The following is a 23,120-nucleotide window of genomic DNA, read 5'->3' as shown; positions in this document are numbered from 1 at the left end:
GGAATTTAACCTTGGATTCATATAGGGTGAGGCCGGGTGCTGTAGATTGTTCAAGTAGTTTTGCCAATTCATTTATGTAAATATTAAAGAGTGTCGGTGAGATTGGCGAGCCCTGCGTCACCCCCCGCCCCTGTGGGAAGTATTTTGTTTGTTTGTCTCCAATTTTAACTGCACATTTGTTGTTTGTATACATTGATTTAATTACATCATATGTTTTTCCCCCTACCCCGCTTTCGATAAGTTTCAGGAATAAACCGTCATGCCAGATGGAGTCGAAAGCCTTCTGGAAATCTATAAAGCATGCGTAGATTTTGCTTTTGTTATTGTGAACGTGTTTGTCAATTAGGGTCTGTAGGGTGAAGATATGATCTGATGTTCTATAGTTTGGCAGGAATCCAATTTGGCTTTTACTCAAGACATTGTGCTCCTCAAGGAAGTTTATAAGTCTTTTGTTTATGATGCTACAGAATACCTTCCCCAGGTTACTGTTTACACAGATGCCTCGATAGTTGTTTGGGTCGACTTTGTCCCCACTTTTGTATATGGGTGTTATGAGTCCTTTGTTCCAGATATCAGGGAAATAACCGACACTCAGAACCAAGTTGAAGAGTTTTAGGATAGCCAGTTTCATTTTGTCGTCTGTGTGTTTAATCATCTCGTTTAGTATGCCGTCTGTCCCGCAAGCTTTTCCTGGTTGCAGGTCCTTGAGTTTTTCAAAAAGTTCTTTTTCTGTTATTATGGAGTCTAGTGGGTTTTGGTTATCTTTTATGGCCATTTCTAGCTTTTCCAGTTTTTTGCATATTTGGTGTTGCTCTGGCCTTAGTGTGTTTTTCTGGTATAATTTTTCAAAGTGGTTTACCCATGTGTCCCCATTTTGAATGGCCAATTCGTCGTGTTGTTTTTTGTGTAGTGTATTCAAGTTGTCCCAGAAACAATTGGAATCAATGGATTCCTCCATGTAGCTGAGTGTATTCTTAATATATTGCTCGTTTTTGGTTCTGAGTGTGTTTCTGTATTGTGTTAGTGTCTGACAATAAGTAAGGCGTAATTCCTCGTTTTCTGGATGTCTGTGTTTTTGGTTTGATATTTTTCTAAGTTTTTTTCCTCATGTTATGGCAATCTGGGTCAAACCATTTTTCATAGTTTTTTGTTTTGGGTTTGTTCTTGTGGGCTTTCAAGTTTGCACTTGTTGCCAAATTATCAAAAATATTGTTTAGGTTATTTACTGCCCGGTTTACGCCTTCTTTATTGTGAGTGTATATGTTATCCAGAAAGGTGTCCAAGAGAGCTTGAGTTGATGCATTGCTAATTGTTTTCTGATATTTTTCCGTGTCGTTTTTGGCCCATCTGTACGATTTTTTGGTGTTGTACAGTTTACTGGGTTGTGTTTCTATGTTGTTTGTTTCTGTCTTTTTGAGATACATAGTAATTTGACTGTGATCTGACAGTGTTGTTTGTGGTTTGACTGTGAATGCTCTGAAAGAGGATGGGTCCAAATCTGTAATCATATAGTCTACTGTGCTGCAGCCAAGAGGTGAGCAATAGGTCGATCTTCCTAGGAGGTCTCCTATGAACCTACCATTGACAATGTACAGACCCAGGTTTCGACAGAGCTGTAGTAGCTGTTTTCCGTTGGTATTTGTCTGCTTGTCGCAGTTATGCCTGTATGGAAGGGAAGGGATGTCAAAGTGGTTATTCCCGAATACGTAATTGTTTCCCTGATTATTGGTGAAGTCTGGTTCTTCGCCCGTTCTTGAATTGAGGTCCCCACAGATCAACACGTTCCCCTGGGCCTGGTATTGGATAATTTCCCCCTCCATGTTGGAGAAGGTGTCCTCTTTAAAGTACGGGGAATCCATTGGAGGGATATAAAGTGCGCAAATGTAAACATCTTGGGTGTTTGAGATAATCTCCCTCTCAATTTTGAGCCACATGTGGTTTTCGCCCTTTTTTATAAATTTGATGTAATTCTTAAGTTCTGTTTTAAACCAGATCAGTATGCCTCTGGAGTCTCTGCCTTGGGTTACACTTGGTAATTTATTGGAGGGGACCACCAGCTCAGTGTACCCTTGGGGACAGCCAGTGTGTCCTTTTCCTTTATACCAAGTTTCCTGTAAAATGATAATATCTAGATCTTTAGTTTCATCTATGAACTCTGGGGTCCTACTCTTCACGTCTAGCACCGAAGAGCGTAGACCTTGGATATTCCAGGTCGAAATATATAAGGATTTCATGTTAAGTTTGATCTTTTACTATGATAGGTTAAAGAGTGGTACGTGTTTGTCGTGTCTAAGTGTGGGAAAAAAAGATCATCTCGGTTGTCTATAAAAGTTAATACTATTTGGTTACAGTTTTTTCTATTAATTAGTCCTTGATCCATAAGGCAGTAGTAGATGCTGCTGCACATCTGCTTATTGTCTCTTAATGGATTGTCTCTGTCTGAGGTATTGCGTACGTCCTGTGCATCTCTCCCTCTGTCTGGCTGGGAGCGGTCCAGTTCCCCTGTGGGACAGGAGTGGTGCAGGTCTGATGTTGTTGTGCATGGGGATCCTCTCTGGTCTCGGTTGGTGTGGTGGTGGTCTTTGTAGTGGTCCTGATATGTACCCCGCTGATCTCTGGTGGTCGGGGGGGGGTCCTCTTGGAGTCTGGGTATGGACCCGGTTAAAAGCGACGTCCTTCAGGGCTTTAGCAAAGATCGATATTCTTTTCCTTTGGATGTGGACGTGGTCGTAAAGACATTCCTCATCGAGGGTGGGGTGTTGGGCCAGGTGTACGTTGTGGTTTGATTCGCAGTCTCTTGCTATGCTGGCATTTATCTCATGAATTGTGTTGTTGTTGAAGTCTGTTCTCGGCAATATTGTGGAAACAGTGATTCTAGTGTTTGGAAATGTACTGCTTGCCTTCCTAATCATTGCTCTGAGCGATGTTGCTACCTCTTTCTGTTTGGCCTTTAGGTCATTTGTGCCCGTGTGTATTATTATGTGTTGGGGGGAGCCTAATCTGGCTTTAGTCAGCCATCCCATGGCTCTGTCTGTTGTTGGGCACCAAATCTTTTCTACTTTACTTCTAGGGAAGAGCTTTTTCTCCCATAGAAATTTCCCATTTGAGTCTATGAGTATTACGACGTCAGCCTTGTTTGTGTTTACTGTCTGGTGGCTTTCGCATGGACTCATAGTGTGTGTGCTGGGCTGGGGTGTCTGGTGTGTGCGTACCTCTTGTGAGCGGCTCGCTTGTGGTTCCACGGTGGTGGGGGAAGATTGCGAATCAGTATGCTGGTCGGTCTGTGTGGCACCCCTTGTATTGTGTGTCTGTTGCTTTTGTTCCGTGTGGGAGTGCAGCCGTTCCGTCCGGCTCTGTCTTGTCTTATCTCTAGCCTCTGGTTGCTGGTCTAATGGTGTTATCTCTCCTCTATGGCTCTCTTTTTCCTGCAGCTGCTTTCACCTGATTCTTAAGTAGATTCACCTGGTTCTCAAGTAGATTCAACTCTCTCTTGTGTCTCTCCCTCTCCTGCTTTTGTTCGTGATTCATTTTGAGGAACTCCTCTCTAAGTTTAACCATCTCTATCTCTAGTTGATTAAATTTATCTTTTAGTTGTATCTGGCTGAGTGATCCCGGGGTATGTGTCTGGTCGGCCCTGGAAGGCTCACTCACTTCCTGGCTATGCTGTTCTTCTCTTGGTGAGCTGGGATTGGTAGGGGGACTATGTGTGGCTTCCTCCTACCTGGTAGTTATGCTGGGGTTTGTCAGTTGTATCGTGTGGCTGTGGGTCCCCGGGGTTAGTGTCTGGTTTGAACTGTGTGGCTCGTTCACCTCCTGACCAGGCAGATTTACTCCAGATAAGTTGTCAATGTTGGGGGGAGTGCGGGCCACTCTGGGGCTGTTCCTTCCCCTCTTAGTTAATCCTTTCAGTTTCCTGAAGGCCGTTGCAAATTTGTCGAGGTTGCCTTGCACTAATATTGTTCCGGTATTGTACGCGTTGACAGTCGTGGTTGCCCTGTCTCCTGGTGTGTTAATTATCATTTTGGACCCATTTGCGGTATTTTCTAGCTTAACACTGGTATAGTGTGATTTTATTGCTGTGATCCAAGCCGCTGGCTGATCTGAGTAGAAAATGAGGTTACTTTTTGTCCCATTGTACCAGTCAGCAAAAAGAGTTTCTGGTTTTTCTCTCATCTGATCATGCTTGATCGCTTTTATAGCCTTTTTTGCGGTGTTGGGGGGAATCTGGAAGCGGTTGCTCTCAGTGTCCCTCGGGGGCTGTTGTGGATCTTCTGATTCGCTCATTTTTGGTAAAGTATTGTTGATCTTAGAATAAGCTTTTCTGGGGGCCCCGGGTTTGGTGTTTCCCTCTCCCTGTTCGCGACCTTTCCCGGTCCCCCTCTCCGACCCCGTGGTCCCTGGGCCTCGGCTCCTGGGTTCACCCTTCTCAGGTCTGAGTCTGTGAGCCGCTGTTTCCCGGTGCCTTCGGGCTGTTCCCCTCCCCCTCAGAGGTCTCTGGGCCTCTGTCTCGGCCTGGCTCCTCGGACCTTTCCCTGGGCCTCCCTCCCTGGGCCCTGTACTCACGGTCTTGGTTGCGAGCCTTCTGGTTGCTCCCCTTCTCCTCAGAGGTCTCTGTGCCTGATGGCCTGGCTCCTCGGGCCTTTCCCGTGCTGGATTGTTGGGCTGCGGCCCGAGTCCCCTCAGCTGTGCCGGTTGCTGGGCTGCGGCCCGAGTCCCCTCGGCTGTGCCGATTGCTGGGCTGCGGCCCGAGTCCTCTCGGCTTGTGCCGATTGCCGGGATTCAGTCTCCCTCTGAATCCTAGCCGCCCCTTCTACCCCCCCTCCTTCCCCCACCCCCCCTCCTTCCCCCACCCCCCCTCCTTCCCCCACCCCCCCTTCTCCCCACCCCTCCTTCTTCCCCCCCTCCTTCTTCCCCCCCTCCTTCTCCCCCCCCTCCTTCTCCCCCCCCCTCCTTCTCCCCCCCCCCTCCTTCTCCCCCCCCCTCCTTCTCCCCCCCCCTCCTTCTCCCCCCCCCTCCTTCTCCCCCCCCTCCTTCTCCCCCCCTCCTTCTCTCCCCCCCCTCCTTCTCTCCCCCCCCTCCTTCTCTCCCCCCCCTCCTTCTCTCCCCCCCCCCTTCTCCCCCCCCTCCTTCCCCCCCTCCTTCTCTCCCCCCTCCTTCTCCCCCCCCCCCCTCCTTCTCCCCCCCCTCCTTCTCCCCCCCCCCTCCTTCTCCCCCCCTCCTTCTCCCCCCCTCCTTCTCCCCCCCTCCTTCTCCCCCCCTCCTTCTCCCCCCCCTCCTTCTCCCCCCCCTCCTTCTCCCCCCCCCTCCTTCTCCCCCCCCCTCCTTCTCCCCCCCCCTCCTTCTCCCCCCCCTCCTTCTCCCCCCCCCCTCCTTCTCCCCCCCCCCCTCCTTCTCCCCCCCCCCTCCTTCTCCCCCCCCTCCTTCTCCCCCCCCCCTCCTTCTCCCCCCCCCCTCCTTCTCCCCCCCCCCCTCCTTCTCCCCCCCCCCCCTCCTTCTCCCCCCCCCCCTCCTTCTCCCCCCCCCCTCCTTCTCCCCCCCCCTCCTTCTCCCCCCCCCCTCCTTCTCCCCCCCCCCCTCCTTCCCCCCTCCTTCTCCCCCCCTCCTTCCCCCCCCTCCTTCTCCCCCCTCCTTCTCCCCCCCCTCCTTCTCCCCCCCTCCCCTCCTTCTCCCCCCCTCCCCTCCTTCTCCCCCCCTCCTTCTCCCCCCCCTCCTTCTCCCCCCCCTCCTTCTCCTCCCCCCCCTTCTCCTCCCCCCTTCTCCTCCCCCCTTCTCCTCTCCCCCCCTTCTCCTCCCCCCCTCCTTCTCCTCCCCCCCTCCTTCTCCTCCCCCCCTCCTTCTCCTCCCCCCCCTCCTTCTCCTCCCCCCCTCCTTCTCCTCCCCCCCTCCTTCTCCTCCCCCCCCCTCCTTCTCCTCCCCCCCCCTCCTTCTCCTCCCCCCCTCCTTCTCCTCCCCCCCTCCTTCTCCTCCCCCCCTTTCTCCCCCCCCTCCTTCTCCCCCCCTCCTTCTCCCCCCTCCTCCTCCCCCCCTCCTCCTCCCCCCCTCCTCCTCCCCCCCTCCTTCTCCTCCCCCCCTCCTTCTCCCCCCCCTCCTTCTCCCCCCCTCCTCCTCCTCTCCCCCCCCTCCTCCCCCTCCTCCTCCTCCTCCTCCCCCCCCTCCTTCCCCCCCCCTCCTTCTCCTCCCCCCTCCTTCTCCTCCCCCCTCCTTCTCCTCCCCCCCTCCTTCTCCTCCCCCCCTCCTTCTCCTCCCCCCCTCCTTCTCCTCCCCCCTCCTTCTCCTCCCCCCCCCCTCCTTCTCCTCCCCCCCCTCCTTCTCCTCCCCCCCTCCTTCTCCTCCCCCCCCCTCCTTCTCCTCCCCCCCTCCTTCTCCTCCCCCCCTCCTTCTCCTCCCCCCCCCTCCTTCTCCTCCCCCCCCTCCTTCTCCTCCCCCCCCTCCTTCTCCTCCCCCCCCCCCCTCCTTCTCCTCCCCCCCCCCCCCCCCCCTCCGTCCCTCCCTCTCTCCGTCTCCGTCCCTCCCTCTCCCCTCTCCCCCTGGTTCACCTGTCAAAGCATTGTACTTTGTATTTCCCACCAATTTTGCTCCTCACCCCTCTTACAAGTTATAGTTCCACAGTTACCAGTCACCTTGCAGTATCTCACCCAAAAAACATATTCTTCATGTGTAAGCTTAGCAATGAGTGTTACCGGGCTATGTGATTGCGGAGGGTTTTACATCTTGGCCCATTCTTGTCCTGAACTAATGTACACACAGACTTCTCAGGGGGGGTTACTGGATATACTGCAAGAACAGAGAGACCTGGGGGGTGGGGGAATTGTGTCGTGCCCTCTTTGTGGCGCTAACTTAGCACCCTGGAAAAATTAGTGCCCCCACGGCCGAAATTGAGTAGTAGCGCCCCAAGAGGGAAGTTCTCTTTGGAGCAGAGAAGGTTGAGGGGAGATTTAAGCAAGGTGTTCAAAATTATATGGCGTTTTGATAGAGTACATAGGGAGAAACAGTTTCCACTGTGAGGAGGGTCGGTAACCAGAGGGTAAAGATTTAAGATAATTGGCAAATGAACAAGGCAGGAGAGGAAGAGAAATGTTTATATGCAGCAAGTTATAATCTGAAATGCACTGCCTGAAAGGGTGGTGGAAGCAGATTCAATAGTAACTTTCAAAAGGGAATTGGATACTTGAAAAGGAAAACCTTGCCGGGCTCTGGGGAAAGAGCAGCGGAGTGGGACTAATTGTACAGCTCAAAGTGCCAGCACAGGCATGATGGGCCGAATGGCCTACGCCTGTGCTCTTTGATTGTACAATTGTAGTCAGGTTTGTGTGTGACTTGGAGGGGTACTTGGATGTGATAAGCTTCTATGCATCTCCTGCCCTTGAGCTTCTAGGTGGTAGAGGTTGTGGGATGCAAGGTGCTGCTGTAGAAACCATAGCAACTTGCAGTACACACTGCAGCCATGGTACGCCGGTGGTGGATGGGCTGCTTTGTCCTGGATGGTGTCAAGCTTCTTGTGTGTTATTGCAGCTGTTCCCATCCAGTGAAGTGGGGAGTATTCTGTCACATGCTTGACTTGTCTTGTAGGTGGTCAAAAGACTTTCAGGAGCCAGGAGGGGAGACACTCATCACAGAATACCCAGCCCCTAACCTGCTCCAGTAGCCACGATATTTATGTGGCTAGTCTAGTCGAGTGTCCCCAGGATGTTGATGGTGGGGAATTTGGCGATGGTAATGCCCATTGAATGTCAAGAGGAGGTGGCTAGATTCTCTTGTTGGGGATGGTCATTGCTGGTGCGAATGTTACTTGCCACGTATCAGCCCAAGCTTAGATGTTGTCCAGATCTTGCTGCATGCAGGCATGGACTTCATCATTATCTGAGAATTGCGAATGGAGATGAACACTGTAATCATCGCCCTCCCTCATCGCCACTTCTGACCTTACGATGGAGTGGAGGTAATTGATGAAGCAGCTGAAGATAGTTGAGCCTTGGATGCTGTCCTGAGGAACTCCTGCAGCAATGTCCTGGGGCTGAGATGATTGGCCTCCTGACAACCACAACCATCTTCCTTTGTGCCACTGGAGTATTTCCCCTGATCCCCATTGAGTGCAGTTTTACTCGGGCTCCTTGGTGTCACACTCGGTTAAAAGCTGCCTTGATGTCAAGGACAGTCACTCTCATCTCACTTCTGGAATTCAGCTAGTGTGTCCATATTTGGACCAAGGCTGTTGTCAGGTAACGGGAGAGAACTAGAAGGCTTACATTAGTGGAAAGGGATTGCAGTTGGGTTGATAGGTTAAATGTATTGCTTTGATAATGTTGAAGAGTCTTGCATTTTGTCTGAGCTGTGTTAAAATTGTCCTGGTACTTCATTGGCTTTGAGGTGCTTTGGGATGTCGAGGTTGTAAAAAGTGTTATATAAATGCAAGTTCACATAAGAATATAAGCAATAGGAGCAGGAGTAGGCCAACCGGCCCCTCGAGCCTGCTCCACCATTCAATAAGATCATGGCTGATCTGATCCTAACCTCAAATATACTATCACTCTCCATCCCACCCGAACCCATGTGATCTCCCAGGAGAGGTGAAAAACCAGATTAAAAAACCCAATGGCCAATTTGGGAGAGAAAATCTGGGAAATTCCTCTCCGACCCATCTAGCGATCGAAACTCGTCCAGGAGATCACTCTGTCCCTATATTTTCTACAGTACTTACCTTCTGTAAAGGCGATCTCCACCCCAGCCAGGAACAGGAATAAAACCATCTCCTGAAATCTAACACAGAATTAGAACACAAGAAGTAGGAGCAGAGCCAGGCTACACGGCCCCTGGGCCCGCTCCACTACCCACAGGGCCATGACCATTCCGAACCTAGACTCATGTCCAATTTCCTGCCCGCTCCCCGTAACCCTTAATTCCCTTTACTTCTAGGAAACTATCTATTTCTGTTTTAAATTGATTTAATGATGTAGCTTCCACAGCTTTCTGGGGCAGCAAATTCCACAAACCTACCACCCTCTGAGTGAAGAAGTTTCTCCTCATCTCAGTTTTGAAAGAGCAGCCCCTTATTCTAAGATTATGCCCCCTAGTTCTAGTTTCACCCATCATTGGGAACATCCTCACCGCATCCACCCGATCAAGCCCCTTCACAATCTTATATGTTTCAATAAGATCGCCTCTCATTCTTCTGAACTCCAATGAGTAGAGTCCCAATCTACTCAACCTCTCCTCATATAACCACCCCCTCATCCCCGGGATTAACCTAGTGAACCTTCTTTGTACTGACTCGAGAGCAAGTATGTCTTTTCTTAAGTATGGACACCAAAACTGTATGCAGCATTCCAGGTGCGGTCTCACCAATACCTTGTATAACTGCAGCAATACCTCCCTGTTTTTATATTCTATCCCCCTAGCAATAAAAGCCAACATTACATTGGCCTTCTTGATCACTTGCTGCACCTGCATACTAACTTTTTGAGTTTTGTGCACCAGGACCCCCAGATCCCTTTGTACTACAGTACTTTCCAGTTTCTTGCCATTAAGATAATAACTTGCTCTATGATTTTTCCTGCCAAAGTGCATAACCTCACACTTTCCAGTATTGTATTCCATCTGCCAAATCTCTGCCCACTTACTTAGCCTGTCTGTCACTTTGCAGGTTTTTTATGTCCTCCTCACTCACTACTTTCCCTCCCATCTTTGTATCATCTGCAAACTTTGATATGTTACACTCGGTCCCCTCCTCCAAATCGTTAATATAGATTGTAAAGAGTTGGGGACCCAGCACTGACCCCTGCGGAACACCACTAGTTACTGATTGCCAGTCTGAGAATGAACCATTTATCCCAACTCTCTGCTTTTTGTTAGAGAGCCAATCCTCCACCCACGCCAGAATATTACCCCCAATCCTGTGATTTTTTATCTTGAGCAATAATCTTTTGTGTGGCACCTTGTCAAATGCCTTTTGGAAGTCTAAATACACTACGTCCACTGGTTCTCCTTTATCCACCCTGTATGTTACTTCCTCAAAGAACTCAAGCAAATTTGTCAAACGTGACTTCCCCTTCATAAAACCATGCTGACTTTGTCCTATTAAATTATGTTTATCCAAATGTCCCGTTACTGTTTCCTTAATAATGGACTCTAACATTTTACCAACCACAGATGTTAGGCTAACAGGTCTATAGTTTCCAGCCTTCTGCCTACTACCCTTTTTAAATAAGGGTGTTACATTAGCAGTTTTCCAATCTGCCGGGACCTTTGCTGAGTCCAGGGAGTTTTGGAAAATTATTTCCAATGCATCCACAATCCCTACCGCCACTTCCCTCAAGACCCTAGGATGTAAGCCATCAGGTCCAGGTGATTTATCCGCCTTGAGTCCCATTATTTTACCGAGTACCACTTCCTTAGTGATTTTGATCGTGTTTAGCTCCTCCCCCCCCCCCCCCCCCCAGAGCCCCCTGTTTGTCCAGTGTTGGGATATTCTTAGTGTCCTCTACTGTAAAGACTTACAAAATATTTGTTCAGCGTTCATTCCTCTTTTCAGTACTAAAGTAGCAGAATCATTATTTGAATAGATTTTTGCTGTTGAGTAAAATCGTGCTGTTGCTGCGGAGTGGAAAATATACCGTGTTCAATCATTTTCTGTGGCATCTTTTGCCAGTCACTGTCTTTGCAAAAATAAGCACATACTATTGAGTAATAACAGAATTGTTAATATGAAACTCCTTTTTTGTAACAAAATTGCATTTCATTTGTATACTTTTCAGATTCATGGCTACCAATGACTTGATGACAGAATTGCAGAAGGACTCTATTAAGTTGGATGATGACAGTGAACGAAAGGTGGTCAAGATGATCTTGAAGTTACTGGAAGACAAGAATGGTGAAGTGCAGAACCTTGCCGTTAAATGGTAAAAGTATATTCTCAATTTGCACAGCTGATAGATATATTGTAATTATTGTCTCGCCTGCACTTACTGGTTGAGGTATGGAAGCACTGTGCAGAATTAATGGAGCGTTTATTTTGTTTTCAACCACATTTGGGTGCTTAAATGAAGCTACAGTGGTTCATTTTTTTTCTTTCTCTGCTGTTTTTCTCTCCCTCTCTTGAAGACATTGGCTCTAGTTGGGATATGATTCTGGCATTCAATATCCTTCAGTACTTTGGTTAAATGGCCATATCTTGTGTGCGAGACTACACAGGCCATATCTTGTGTGCGAGACTACACAGAAGAGGCTCTAGCATTCTAATTGGGTGGTATCTGCTGCTGGGTGGGAGTATGGCCTGCCCCAGAGATGCTCCCCTGAACTAAAGTCGTATTTCTGCCCTGGCATTACTTATGTGTGGGAGACAGGCTCCACAGCCTTTGCTGGGTCAGTCTGAGCCTCGGGGATGGGTGCTACCAAAATCCCTGAAGGGGAAAAATGAGCGCTGAAAATGATTAATTCTGGTCTTGGGCCCTGGACATGGCCGTGCCCGAATAGTTCTTGTACAGGCCCTTCTCTCGATGGCTCAAGATTGCTTCCAGTGACCTTTTGAATGCTGGACGCTGGGGCCTAAGAGGTGACCCCTACTTCCAGTGTTCTAAGTGGGCGCATGTAAGGTATGGTTCCAGCACCATTATTTATATGTGCTTGCCCACATACAGCTTGATAGGACAGGCCCTGGAAAATGGCAGCGGTACAGCAGAGTAATCCCTAAATAGTTTTGAGTTATAAAATAAAGCTCCCGAAGATTATAGAAAACATCAAAAATTAGTAACTTGCCATTTGATTTAGCTTGCCTGTACAATTCATTTTTGTGTCTAAAATGTCCTCTTTTTATTATCATATGTCACTCTTAGAAAACTGATGTTTCATTATTTTCTCTCCTGTATTTTCCTTTGTTTTCTGGGTATTTGTAGGCTGTTTTTCCCCCCTTTTATATCCTAACCTATAGCTTATGTACACTTGTCAACTGATCCACATTATCACAAACAGAACACTTGTATCAAACCATTACCATACCATATTTCAATGTAACAGTAATTACATAGAAATATGGTCACTTAACCAAGGTCGGTAACCAGAGGACACAGATTTAAGGTGATTGGCAAAAGAACCAGAGGTGACATGAGGAAACATTTTTTTACACAGCGAGTTGTCGTGATCTGGAATTCACTGCCTGAAAGGGTGGTGGAAGCAGATTCAATAGTAACATTCAAAAGAGAATTGGAGAAATACTTGAAGGGAAAAATTACAGGGCTACGGGGAAGAACAGGGGAGTAGGATTAATTGGATAACTGTACCAAAGAGCCGGCACAGGAACGATGGGCCGAATGGCGGCCTCCTGTGCGGTATCATTCGATGATTCTAAATGTTGAGAACACTGTCATGATGGGAGTGGCACCATAACCACACGGAGCCCCTTTCAGGTAAATGACGGAACTACACTTCCACAACTACTGTCTTGTCTACAAGAGTGTACAAGTGTGGACTTAAAACCACAGCCAGAACCAAGAGCGATCAGCCAGCTCCGACTGCAAAATTACAATAAGTAATGGTACCCACCACCTTCAGTAGAGCAGGTTACACTGCTTTTTAACACAAAGCCCCTCCTACTGTTCACTTTGTTCTCATTTTTCATCTCACAAATGTGCTGTGAGCAATAGCTGACATACACAAAGGTAAGTAATATGGCAATGCCCGGTGAGTGTCTGGGTGGAAGCCTTAATATATGCTTGTGGCATTAATATTGCTAATAATATGCCAGTCTGTCTTGAGTAAGAATGCACCACATTTTAATATATATATATATATAAAAAAAGTGAGCTCAATCTATTGCATCATTATGTATATCGATGTGCTCTGACTCAGTACAGCACAACATTAATCTATAATCCTGTAAATATAATGCTTCATGTTTGTAATCAAGCATGCAATGTATATGTTTAATATGTATCATTAAATAAAACATCAGTGTAATCTATGTTGATCTGAGCAGAGCATGAGCATTATGTTTACTTTTTAAAACTGCACTGTGTGGTCTCAAAGGCACACTATAGCACCCGAATAATATTCTACATTGCATGTTATAATGTTCTTGGCCTTACAAAACAGTTTGAGACAACTTACCAGCCCCGCCTTACTGTATATATGTGTATATACATTTGTCATCTTTTTACAACCTATGATCTTTAGTCATAATATTTTACAACACAGAAGGAGGCCATTCTATCCACCAAGCCTGTGTTGGAAACCACACAACTAATGTTAGTGACTGCTTCCTCTGTGTGCTGAGCAACTGGCTTTGTAGGGAGGAACTTCTGGGGGAGGAGGACTTGATTGAGTTACTGTTTTGTGACTTATTGCCACCCATGTGTTTTGACAAACCTTTATAGTCACTTCCATAAACATAATTGTTTTGTAGAAGAAAAATAAAATTATCAGTATCATTAAAGTTCAGTAATAGCAGTACTAATCTCAGGCATCCTCACGAGGAAATGTGAGTAGTAAACCAGGTTGTGGAAAGAGCAGTCTCTGTTCGGCTTAAAAAAAAATCTAATCGATGTGTCATTAAAATGTATGCTCCAGATTTAAATATGCATGTATCAGGAACTTGCTTTTCAGTGTGTGCCAATTTATGCTCAGTTTTAAGTATGTAAATAAATATTTTGTCCTTCAGTCTTGGGCCATTGGTCAGTAAGGTGAAGGAATATCAGGTGGAGACAATTGTGGATACCTTGTGTACCAATATGCTGTCAGACAAGGAACAACTACGAGACATTTCCAGCATTGGACTGAAAACGGTAATTGGAGAGCTACCTCCAGCTTCTAGTGGTGAGTTTATACTTCATAAAAATATTGCCACTGGAATGTACATACTGACAAGATTATTTATCAAGGGCACGAGTTAAATCCACAACCCGTCACCTTAACTCTTTGTCAAGGAACCTTTTGGGTTTACCATCCCGCCTAGGAGTGAATAATGCACACATTTGGCTTGCTGAACCCAACCAGTTCAGATTATATTAGCATTTACATCACCAACCTCCCTTCAAGATCCAAGAAAGCTACTATGTATGTAATTAAATTAACATTTTTTTTATCAATCATCAAAGAAGCCCAACATTAAAATAATTAACTAACAATTATTTATTAACCTTAGAATTGTAGATGGCAGCAATTAAACTTATACATTAAGTATGGAAATAATTAGTAAATCGGGTTAACTGACAAAATAAATAAGTTACAAAGGCAGTTCAGTTATGTCACAACAATTTAGCATTAATTGCTTGCTGATTATAAATTTACAGTTAAGATCAGTGTCTGAGATTGATGTAAATTGGTACGTTTAATTTAAGATTACACTCTTTAGATAGCTGACAAGTTAACATTAGATAGGCAGTTTATTGAATATATTGAAGTCTGCATGCTTGTAGTTAGCAATGTTTTCAGAACTTGTACGACATTGTCCTTATGAGCTGGGGCAGACAGCTGTTGCCTTGTCTTCCTCTGGGGAAAATGGTGTTAGCCTTCTGAGACCTCAAAGTGATGAAACTCTGTCTGTGGAAGTGATCCTGGGTAAATTCTCCCTCTGTATCTGGACTAGCTGGTTTTAATTTCGCCCCCTTTGATCTCAGGGAAATTTGCCTATCTAAGTGATACACTTATATCTGCCTGTATCTGGTTGGTATGGTTATACAATCTTAACTTCTGTAACATTCTCACCGTCAGAGAAGAACTTTCTGATTATTACAGAGGCACCTACATAGGAACTGGAGTAGGTCATTCAGTCCCTCGAGCCTGTTCTGCCATGGAATTAGATCATGGCTGATCTGTATCTCAACTCCATTTACTTGCTGTTGCTCCATAGCTATTGATATGCTTACCTAACAAAAATCTATCGCTCTAAGTCTTGAAAATTTCAGTTGACCCAGCATTCACAGCCTTTTGAGGAGAGAGTTCCAGATTTCTAATACCCTTTGTGTGAAAACCTGTTTCCTGATTCACTCCTGAATGGCCTAGCTCTCATTTTAAGATTATGCTCCCTTGTTTTGGATTAACCCCTCAACCTTTTAAAGTCAGGGGAATATAAGCTACGATATCTACGCTCCTCCAATTCTGGCCTCTTGAGCATCCCTGATTTCAATCGTTCCACCATTATCTAAGCTCTGGAATTCCCTCCCGAAACCCCTCCGCGTCTCTACCCCTCTTTCCTCCTTTAAGACACTCCTTAAAACCTACCTCATCTACCATTATAGCTCCTTGTGTGGCTCACTGTCAAATTTTTTGATAATACTCCTGTGCAGCGCCTTGGGATGCTTTACTACGTTAAAGGCGCTATATAAATACAAGTTGTTGTTGTTTATGCAACCTATCCTCGTAATTTGACCTTTAAGTCCTGGTATTATTCTGGATCAGAAAGCCAATCTAATGTGAAAATAGGTTACATTTCTTTAATAAATAAAACTGCAATGTTCCATTGTAAAATAATGAATAATGTTGATTAATAATATGAAGAACGTATGACAGTTATGAGTGAGACAGGATTATAGATAAACAACTAGAAACCTATATCGCAAGAAAGTGTATGAGTGGCACAGAGGAAAGGACGAGAAGTACAATAATCAGCGAGTGGGAGATGAGCAGAGGCAGCTGCACGCACCTCCAGCCCTACAACCCTCCGAGATATTTGTGCTCCTGTAATTCTGGCCTCTTGCGCATCCCCAATTTTAATCACTCAACTATTGGTATCCGTGCCTTCAGCTGCCAAGGCCCTAAGTTCTGGAATTCCCTCCCTAAACCTCTCTGCCTCTCTTTCCTCTATTAAGACGCTCCTTAAAACCTACCCCTTTAACCAAGCTTTTGGTCATCTGCCCTAATATTTCCTAATGTGGTTTGGTGTCAAATTTTGTTTTATAATGCTCCTGTGAAGTGCCTTGGGAACATTTTAAGGTGGCCCAGAAATTCCGGTCGGAGGCTTCCTGCGGGAGGAAGCCCCCGACCTGCACAAATGAACCGCGCCGACCGTAATGCTCTGGGCCCGCATAGAATTCCGTTGCTGTGCCTCTTCAAACTGCCGGTGTGCAGGGCCCATGTATCCCGGGGCACAGCTAGTTTGCAGCGTCCCTGGGATCATGTGGGCCATGGAGAGCCAATCAGAGATGGGAATCTCCATTCATATGAATAGAGATCAGACCCAAAACATAAGTAAAATTCAACATTTTTTTTTTTAAATCACATTTTTAAAATGACTAAATTACATAAATTAACTATTTTAAACAAATTTAAATTTTTAAAAAAATAATTCGTTTTTAACGGGGCTAAAAATAAACGTACCTTTCTTTAAAGTATTTTACAATGATAAATCTGTGGAAATATTTTTTGACTTTTACTTGTTTCACCTCTTACCTTGTTAAAAGCAGGCCTTGCGCCTGCTTTTCCAGCCGCAGCTGTTTCAGACTTAGCCGGACTGCATCAACCTCGCAAAAAACGGAAGTTCCAGGCGTACGCGCTGCCTCTCCGGCGCAGGTGTTTGACCTGCGAACCCCTTTCTTCAGAGAACGGAAGTTCCGGTTTCCAGCGCATGCGCAGTGCATGCGTGAACCCGGCACTTCCGTTGGCCCTACGGGTGAGTACACAGCGCGTACACACCCGTAGGGAATGGAATTTCGGGGCCATTGTGTTAAAGGCGCTATATAAATACAAGTTTTGTTTTTCTGTGATGAAATCCACTGGAAAACAGTGCTACTCAGTATTATCATTGGAAATGATTTTGCTAGAAAAACTTGAAACGTTTCAAATACGTCCTCTGCTTATTTCAATTTCCCCCATATCTTTCTTATTCTGTTTTTACTATTTTAATTTTTTTTACATTTAATCTTAATACTGTTTATGTTATTTCTTTCGTAGCTTTAAAAAAATATATATATTGATCAGTGAACTTGCCCATTTTCCCACGATGGAATTCCATGTCATCTGAAATTGGCCTCTGGCTGAAAACCAGTTTTAAAGGTGTGCTTTTAGGACATATATTTTGACATGGTAGTATCATAACGTGACTGCGACAAATTATTTTAACACGGTACATGGTATCTTTGAAAAAAACATTTTTGGCTGTGACCAAATGTACTTTAAAACCCATCCTTGTTATTTATCTGAGATCTATTTGTGAATTTGTATTTATTTTCTAGGATCTGCTTTGGCAGCTAATGTTTGTAAAAAGATCACAGGACGTCTCACTAGTGCCATTGCCAAACAGGAAGATGTCTCGGTTCAGTTGGAAGCACTGGACATCATGGCGGATATGCTAAGCAGGTAATTAGGCTTTTGATGTTTGTCAAGAGTCCATATTTTGTCCAGCTCATACTCCATAGTAACAAGCAGGAAAAATAAACTATAAGCACAACCTAGAGATGTCAATGAGTTTAAGGCAGTAACATAATTTTAGAGTTCTACTTGTGTTTATGAATTGTGCTTGAGAGTGTCTGAATTGCAGATTTAATTTACTGCCTTGTCATTCTGTGCCACACATCAGTTCTAGTTCTAGTAGTGCATGATGATTTGTGACATTACCAGGGTGGGGGGATGGTGTAGAGAGAAGAAAGTAGATTTTGCTATGGACAACTGTTGTAAGAATCCACCCTAAGGGAGCCTGGCATAAACTGCAAAGATTAATAAGTGCTGCAGAAAAGTAGCCATTTTGAAGTGTAGATCAGTGAACTTAAATGAGCCTATATTTTATACAAGGTTGATAAGTAGCTTTAAGAAAATAGTGAAGTGGAGCGTGGCGGCTTTATTTGATGAAAGGGAGAATGTTTCTCTTGACTCTATGTGAAAAGATTAAAATAGAAAGTTACAGCAGGAAGGCAATACTGTAATTCAACTGAGAAACTGGTAATATTTTTGTTTTCTTTCTGATTTCTCTCAACAATTTTAACTTGTGCTCACAACAGAAAGGCAGTTTCTGTAAGCAATCCTGTGTGACCTAATACTGTGGCTTTATGCATGCTGAGTACTGTGGGACCAATAATTACTCCTTAACCATGGTATATAGCACTAAACCTCACATGGGATGTGCACCACATTCTCCTATCTTTCCAAAAGGAGGTAAATACCGTAGTCAGACTATAATGCTTACTATGGTACAATAAGAAACTAAAAATACAGTATTAAAATAACAGATAAAATTGATCCACAAAGGGTTAAAATAACCTCTTTGGAATATATTTCTTGCACAATCTGATAATCTGCAAGACCTTTAAATGAAACACTCTTTCGTAGACTACTTGATGTGATACAGTAATGGGAGATATCGACTTCTCAATATTTTCAGTTCGGGTTACTTGTGACGTTTTTTATATACTCCATTCCAGAGACTTGAGCACAAAAATCTAGGCTGACACTCCAGTGCAGTACTGAGGGAGTGCTGCACTGTCGGAGGTGCCATCTTTCGGATGAGATGTTAAACCCAGGCTCCGTCTGGTCGCTCAGGTGGACGTAAAAGATCCTATGGTACTATTTTGAAAAAGAGCAGGGGAGTTATCCCTGGTGTCCTAGCCAATATTTATCCCTCAATCAACATCACTATAAAAAACAGATTATCTGATCATTATAATACTGCTGTTTGTGGGAGCTTGCTGTGTGCAAATTTGGCTGCTGCGTTTCCTACATTACAACAGTGACTACACTTCAAAAGTATGTCATTGGCTGAAAAGAGCTTTGGGACGTCCAGTGGTCGTGAAAGGCGCTATATAAATGCAAGTTTTTTTTTCTTATATGTTCCAGACCTCTCAGTAAAGAACGGTTAATCAACTACATTTATTAAAAACAAACAGTTCAATGCAATATGCATAGAATGACTATCACGTGTATACTTTGACCGTGTATAATTTGATGATTAGTCTCATATCTTGACTAATTGATTTCATTTACAGATCAAACTCCCTAGCTTGGTCCTGAGGCAAATTTGTCTTCAGGCTTCCATTTCGAAACTGGACAAAGAATGTCGGCTTCCATTTTTACTTCAGTTATTTCAAAACTGTTTTTTAAAAAAAAACAGAATTTTTTCTGTAAGTAACGCAGGCCAAAAAAATCTGCCCTTTGTTACTGTTACATGATTTTGACCAATGTTTAAAAAAGACGCTTTCTGGCAGAGCCTGCTGGGTCCTGGAATTAAAAAGAAACTTTAGATGGGTTTAACCCAAAATGGCCATTTTGAGTTGGAACTATAACTGGAATCTTTTTATTTTTTCCAGGCAAGGAGGTCTGCTGGTTAATTTCCATCCATCAATTTTGAACTGCCTTCTTCCTCAGCTTACCAGTCCCCGGCTTGCTGTTCGGAAGAGAACTATCATTGCTCTTGGTCACCTTGTTATGAGCTGCGGAAACCTGGTCTTTGTTGACCTGATTGAGCATTTGTTGACAGAGCTTGCCAAAAATGACTCTATGTCTACAACTAGGACCTATATTCAGTGTATTGCTGCTATTAGCAGACAGGCAGGACACCGAATAGGTAACAGGAATCTGCATTTAATTTCCTTTTTGAAATGCTTTCACCAGTTTATAAAAGTCTTTTTAAGCTATTATTTGAGAGAATTTCTGAATTTTTGATTGATTTCTCTTTAGGGGAATATCTGGAGAAAATCATTCCGTTAGTCGTTAAGTTCTGCAGCGTTGAGGATGATGAACTGAGAGAATACTGCATTCAAGCCTTTGAATCGTTTGTGAGAAGGTACAGTGTAATGTTTGGAATTTTAAACTGAAAAGAAATTGCAGCCAAAATGTTAGCAGTGAAATAAACATTTGCCTAAATGTGAAGTGTTTCTTTACAACTTGGTCCATTACTATAATTAAAGATTATGTTTGTGTTTGATCTGACATACTTATGGATAGGAGATACAGGACACAATTTATACCCATGACTGGTTGAGCTAGTAATTTGAGTGATTAAGTGTTGGATGAAAATGTTATTAATTTATTAACTTTAATTTAATTTATGGAACACGTGTTCATTGGTCATGTTTCGTAGGTGCCCTAAGGAAGTTTTTCTTCATGTCACTACCATTATTAACCTGTGCCTGAGGTACTTAACCTATGATCCCAATTATAATTATGATGATGAAGATGACGATGACACTGCAATGGAATCCGAAGGTGGAGATGATGATGATCAAGGTACAAAACTTGGCACCAATGCTCTATCCTTTGTATTAAGTAGCTTGTGAGATACGCTTGTAGATAAACAAATATGTGAGGCAACCTAGAATGTTCAAGGAATGCACTGTTGAGGAAGAGTGACTATCCAAGTTCATAGAGCAGCTATATTTTGTGTATTACATAATTTTAAAAAAGCTACTCCCTTATTTTCTTGACAGTTTGGACTTTTACTCAGTCCTTTAGTAGCTCATTATCTAAGTGGCGATTTTAGAGTCTAGAGTGAGTGTTGGTGGATTATTTAACCACAGGGGTCATCACAACTGGGCTCGATCCTGTCCTCATCTGACTTCCACGTGTGCGCAGTTTTCCAGCATGAGTTACTCAATTGTGATCAGTGGAAATCCCAACTGAATTTCTCTCTCCTTGCTCTCTGCTTCATTATGCGGTCGTTTGCTCTATATATCAGCTGTGCTGAAAGACATTAATAGTTTTTAATAAGTTTCTATACCCCCTCCCCCTTCCTGTTACTAGGAAGTGATGATGAGTACAGTGATGATGATGATATGAGCTGGAAGGTACGACGTGCTGCTGCCAAGTGTTTAGATGGTGTGGTCAGCACTCGGCACGAAATGCTACCAGAGTTTTATAAAACGGTATCTCCTGCGCTGATTGCCAGATTCAAGGAACGTGAAGAAAATGTTAAAGCAGATGTTTTCCATGCATATCTCTCACTGCTGAAACAGACCAGGCCTGCTCAGAGCTGGCATCTTGACCCGGATGCAATGGAACAAGAGGAGACCCCTTTAGTCATGCTTCAAAATCAAGTAAGTTTGAAGGTGGCATTTACCATTACAGCTGACACTTTTTTGTGGCTTTATCACAAATACTGTTATCAATCTATGTTCATATAGTGTTTCTGTCATTCTTTTTGCACAACATTTTTGAAAAACATCTTCCAGTTCAAATTGAAACTTGTTGCTATCATTGTCATAAAAATGCTGTCTTAATTTTAACTTTGTGCATAGTTCTATGTAGCTGCCCATTTCACCCAATCTGTGTCCTCTGTTAATGTCACCTCTGCCTTTTTTAAAAATTTGTTTTTGTGTCAAACTAGGTTGAAGGTCAGTTTAAGCATGGTCTTGGTTTGTTGCCAAGTTGTATGTGTCATGCGGTCAGTGTGTGTTACATGCAAAAAGCGTGTTTTCCTCATTTGGATGAAGTATAGGCACTTTAAAAAAAATAAAATAAAATAAAATAAAAAATTTTTTAGATTGTATTCCATCTTTGAAAAGCATCAAATAATGTCTGAACTGATTGTGACTAGAAAAGACGAATGTTCCTGTTTCTTAAATGATGATTTTCTTTTCTCCCCACTTGGCTAATTTTGAAAGACTTGGGGGAAAAATTCAGTTGTTTGCGCCTCCTGTTAGCGCCTTAAGAGGGCGCCAATTGGGGCGCAAAGCAACTAGTGCCCGGGCGCGGCGATATTTGCACCGCTCGCGAAATTAACTAGACATTTTGCAGCGGCGCTAAACACTACCGCCACGATCTCCTGCGCCGGCAGATCGTGACGTCAGTCGAGCGCTTAGCGCCCTGGACCGGATATTGAGTGGTGCCCCCTGCCTGACGGCCTACCGCTAGCAACAACCGGTTCAGGGGAGCGTTATGCTGTCAGAAAGGGACCAGGGGAGCGCTATTTAAAGGCGACTGCTTCCTGCCTTTTTTTGTCGGTGACATTTTTGCACCACGCATTCTGAGAGAGAGAGACTTCGGGAGAGAATCAACGCTGTGTGAATGAGTTTTGAATACTGAGCAGCACTTTGCAGGTTTATTTTGATTTGCCCTTCCTTGCTTCGCCAACGCTCTGAGATAGCGCCTTGCTCCTCGGCCTTTGCGCCTTAAGACAGGTGTGAAGTGCCTGATTTAGCGCTCCAATCACCTACAGGGGCGATAAAAGCCAAGTTTGCTGTCGAAGGCGAAAAATTAGCGCCAAGCGCTAAATTTTGTGCACGGCCGCTAATGGCGCCCCAAACGGGGCGATACTGAATTTTTCCCCCTTCCCACCTTCCCCCCGCCCCCCCCCCCCCCCCCAAAACATCATTGTATATTGAAGTTAGTTACTTCATTCACCATTTGATTTACTTCTATACCTTTTAATTATTCTTTCCTACTCAGTTATATAGTATTCAAATCTTTAAGAGTGCAACATGGAAACAAGGAATACATCATTCTGATGCTGCTTAAATCCCTTTCTTTAAAGGTTCCCAACATCGTTAAAGCTTTACACAAGCAGATGAAAGAGAAAAGTGTGAAGACCCGCCAGTGTTGCTTTCACATGCTGACCGAGCTGGTGAATGTGTTGCCTGGTGCTCTGACTCAGCATGTACCACTTCTTGTTCCAGGTAAAGTCTTGATGTTTTCTTTCTTTAGTTAAGTTGCTTTCTAAGATTTCTGTAAATTGTTGCACCGTGCATATTCTTCTGAAGCTATAGAATAGAATTTTGAAGATTTTTATCTCTGACATTTTCTATCTGAATGTGAGGCTTCTAATGTCAAATTGTTATAGTAACCAGTCAATCTTGCATTCAACGAATGGCATTTTGCCAGGTTTGAACTCTACCTCTCTCCTCCTTTTAAGACACTCCTTAAACCTACCTCTTTCACCTACCCTAATATCGCCTTATGTGGCTCAGTGTCACATTTAATCTGAGAACGCTCCTGTGAAGCACCTTGGGATGTTTTACTCCGTTAAAGGTGCTATATAAAATGAAGTTGTTGTACTATGGTAATTCAGAAAATGCAGGAATAACATTTGTCCGTACACATTGTTTCATATTCATTTTATTGCTATTTTATTCACTATCCAGTTTTTTCTATTACAGTATATTGCTTTTACTAGAACTCCATATTTAGACTAGGGCTTATACTGTCAGCATGGGGCAGACAGGGAAGTTAACATGGAAAGGAAATCTAGCACAAAGCAGAATTAGGACAGG

General features: G+C 44.4%; 1 protein-coding gene across 2 annotated transcripts in view; it reads left to right on the top strand.

The window, feature by feature from the left end:
- cand1 (cullin-associated and neddylation-dissociated 1) overlaps positions 1-23,120 on the top strand; it is a 45,548-nt gene that overhangs the window by 3,190 nt on the left and 19,238 nt on the right. The window contains exons 2-9 of one of the 2 annotated variants that reach the window (XM_086009239.1): positions 10,752-10,895; positions 13,649-13,803; positions 17,160-17,283; positions 19,224-19,480; positions 19,594-19,699; positions 19,997-20,142; positions 20,656-20,948; positions 22,385-22,526. In XM_086009239.1, coding sequence (XP_085865365.1) covers positions 10,752-10,895; positions 13,649-13,803; positions 17,160-17,283; positions 19,224-19,480; positions 19,594-19,699; positions 19,997-20,142; positions 20,656-20,948; positions 22,385-22,526 — 1,367 coding nt within the window. Of the gene's footprint in view, positions 1-10,751; positions 10,896-13,648; positions 13,804-16,878; positions 16,981-17,159; positions 17,284-19,223; positions 19,481-19,593; positions 19,700-19,996; positions 20,143-20,655; positions 20,949-22,384; positions 22,527-23,120 lie in introns of those variants that run through there. The other variant, XM_086009240.1, reaches the window with a different exon arrangement.

This window comes from Somniosus microcephalus, chromosome 16 (assembly GCF_052327205.1).
Source record: "Somniosus microcephalus isolate GS21.2 chromosome 16, FLI_Smic_1.0, whole genome shotgun sequence".
In the NCBI taxonomy this organism is placed as follows: domain Eukaryota; kingdom Metazoa; phylum Chordata; class Chondrichthyes; order Squaliformes; family Somniosidae; genus Somniosus; species Somniosus microcephalus.
This window is presented reverse-complemented; position numbering and strand designations above follow the sequence as displayed.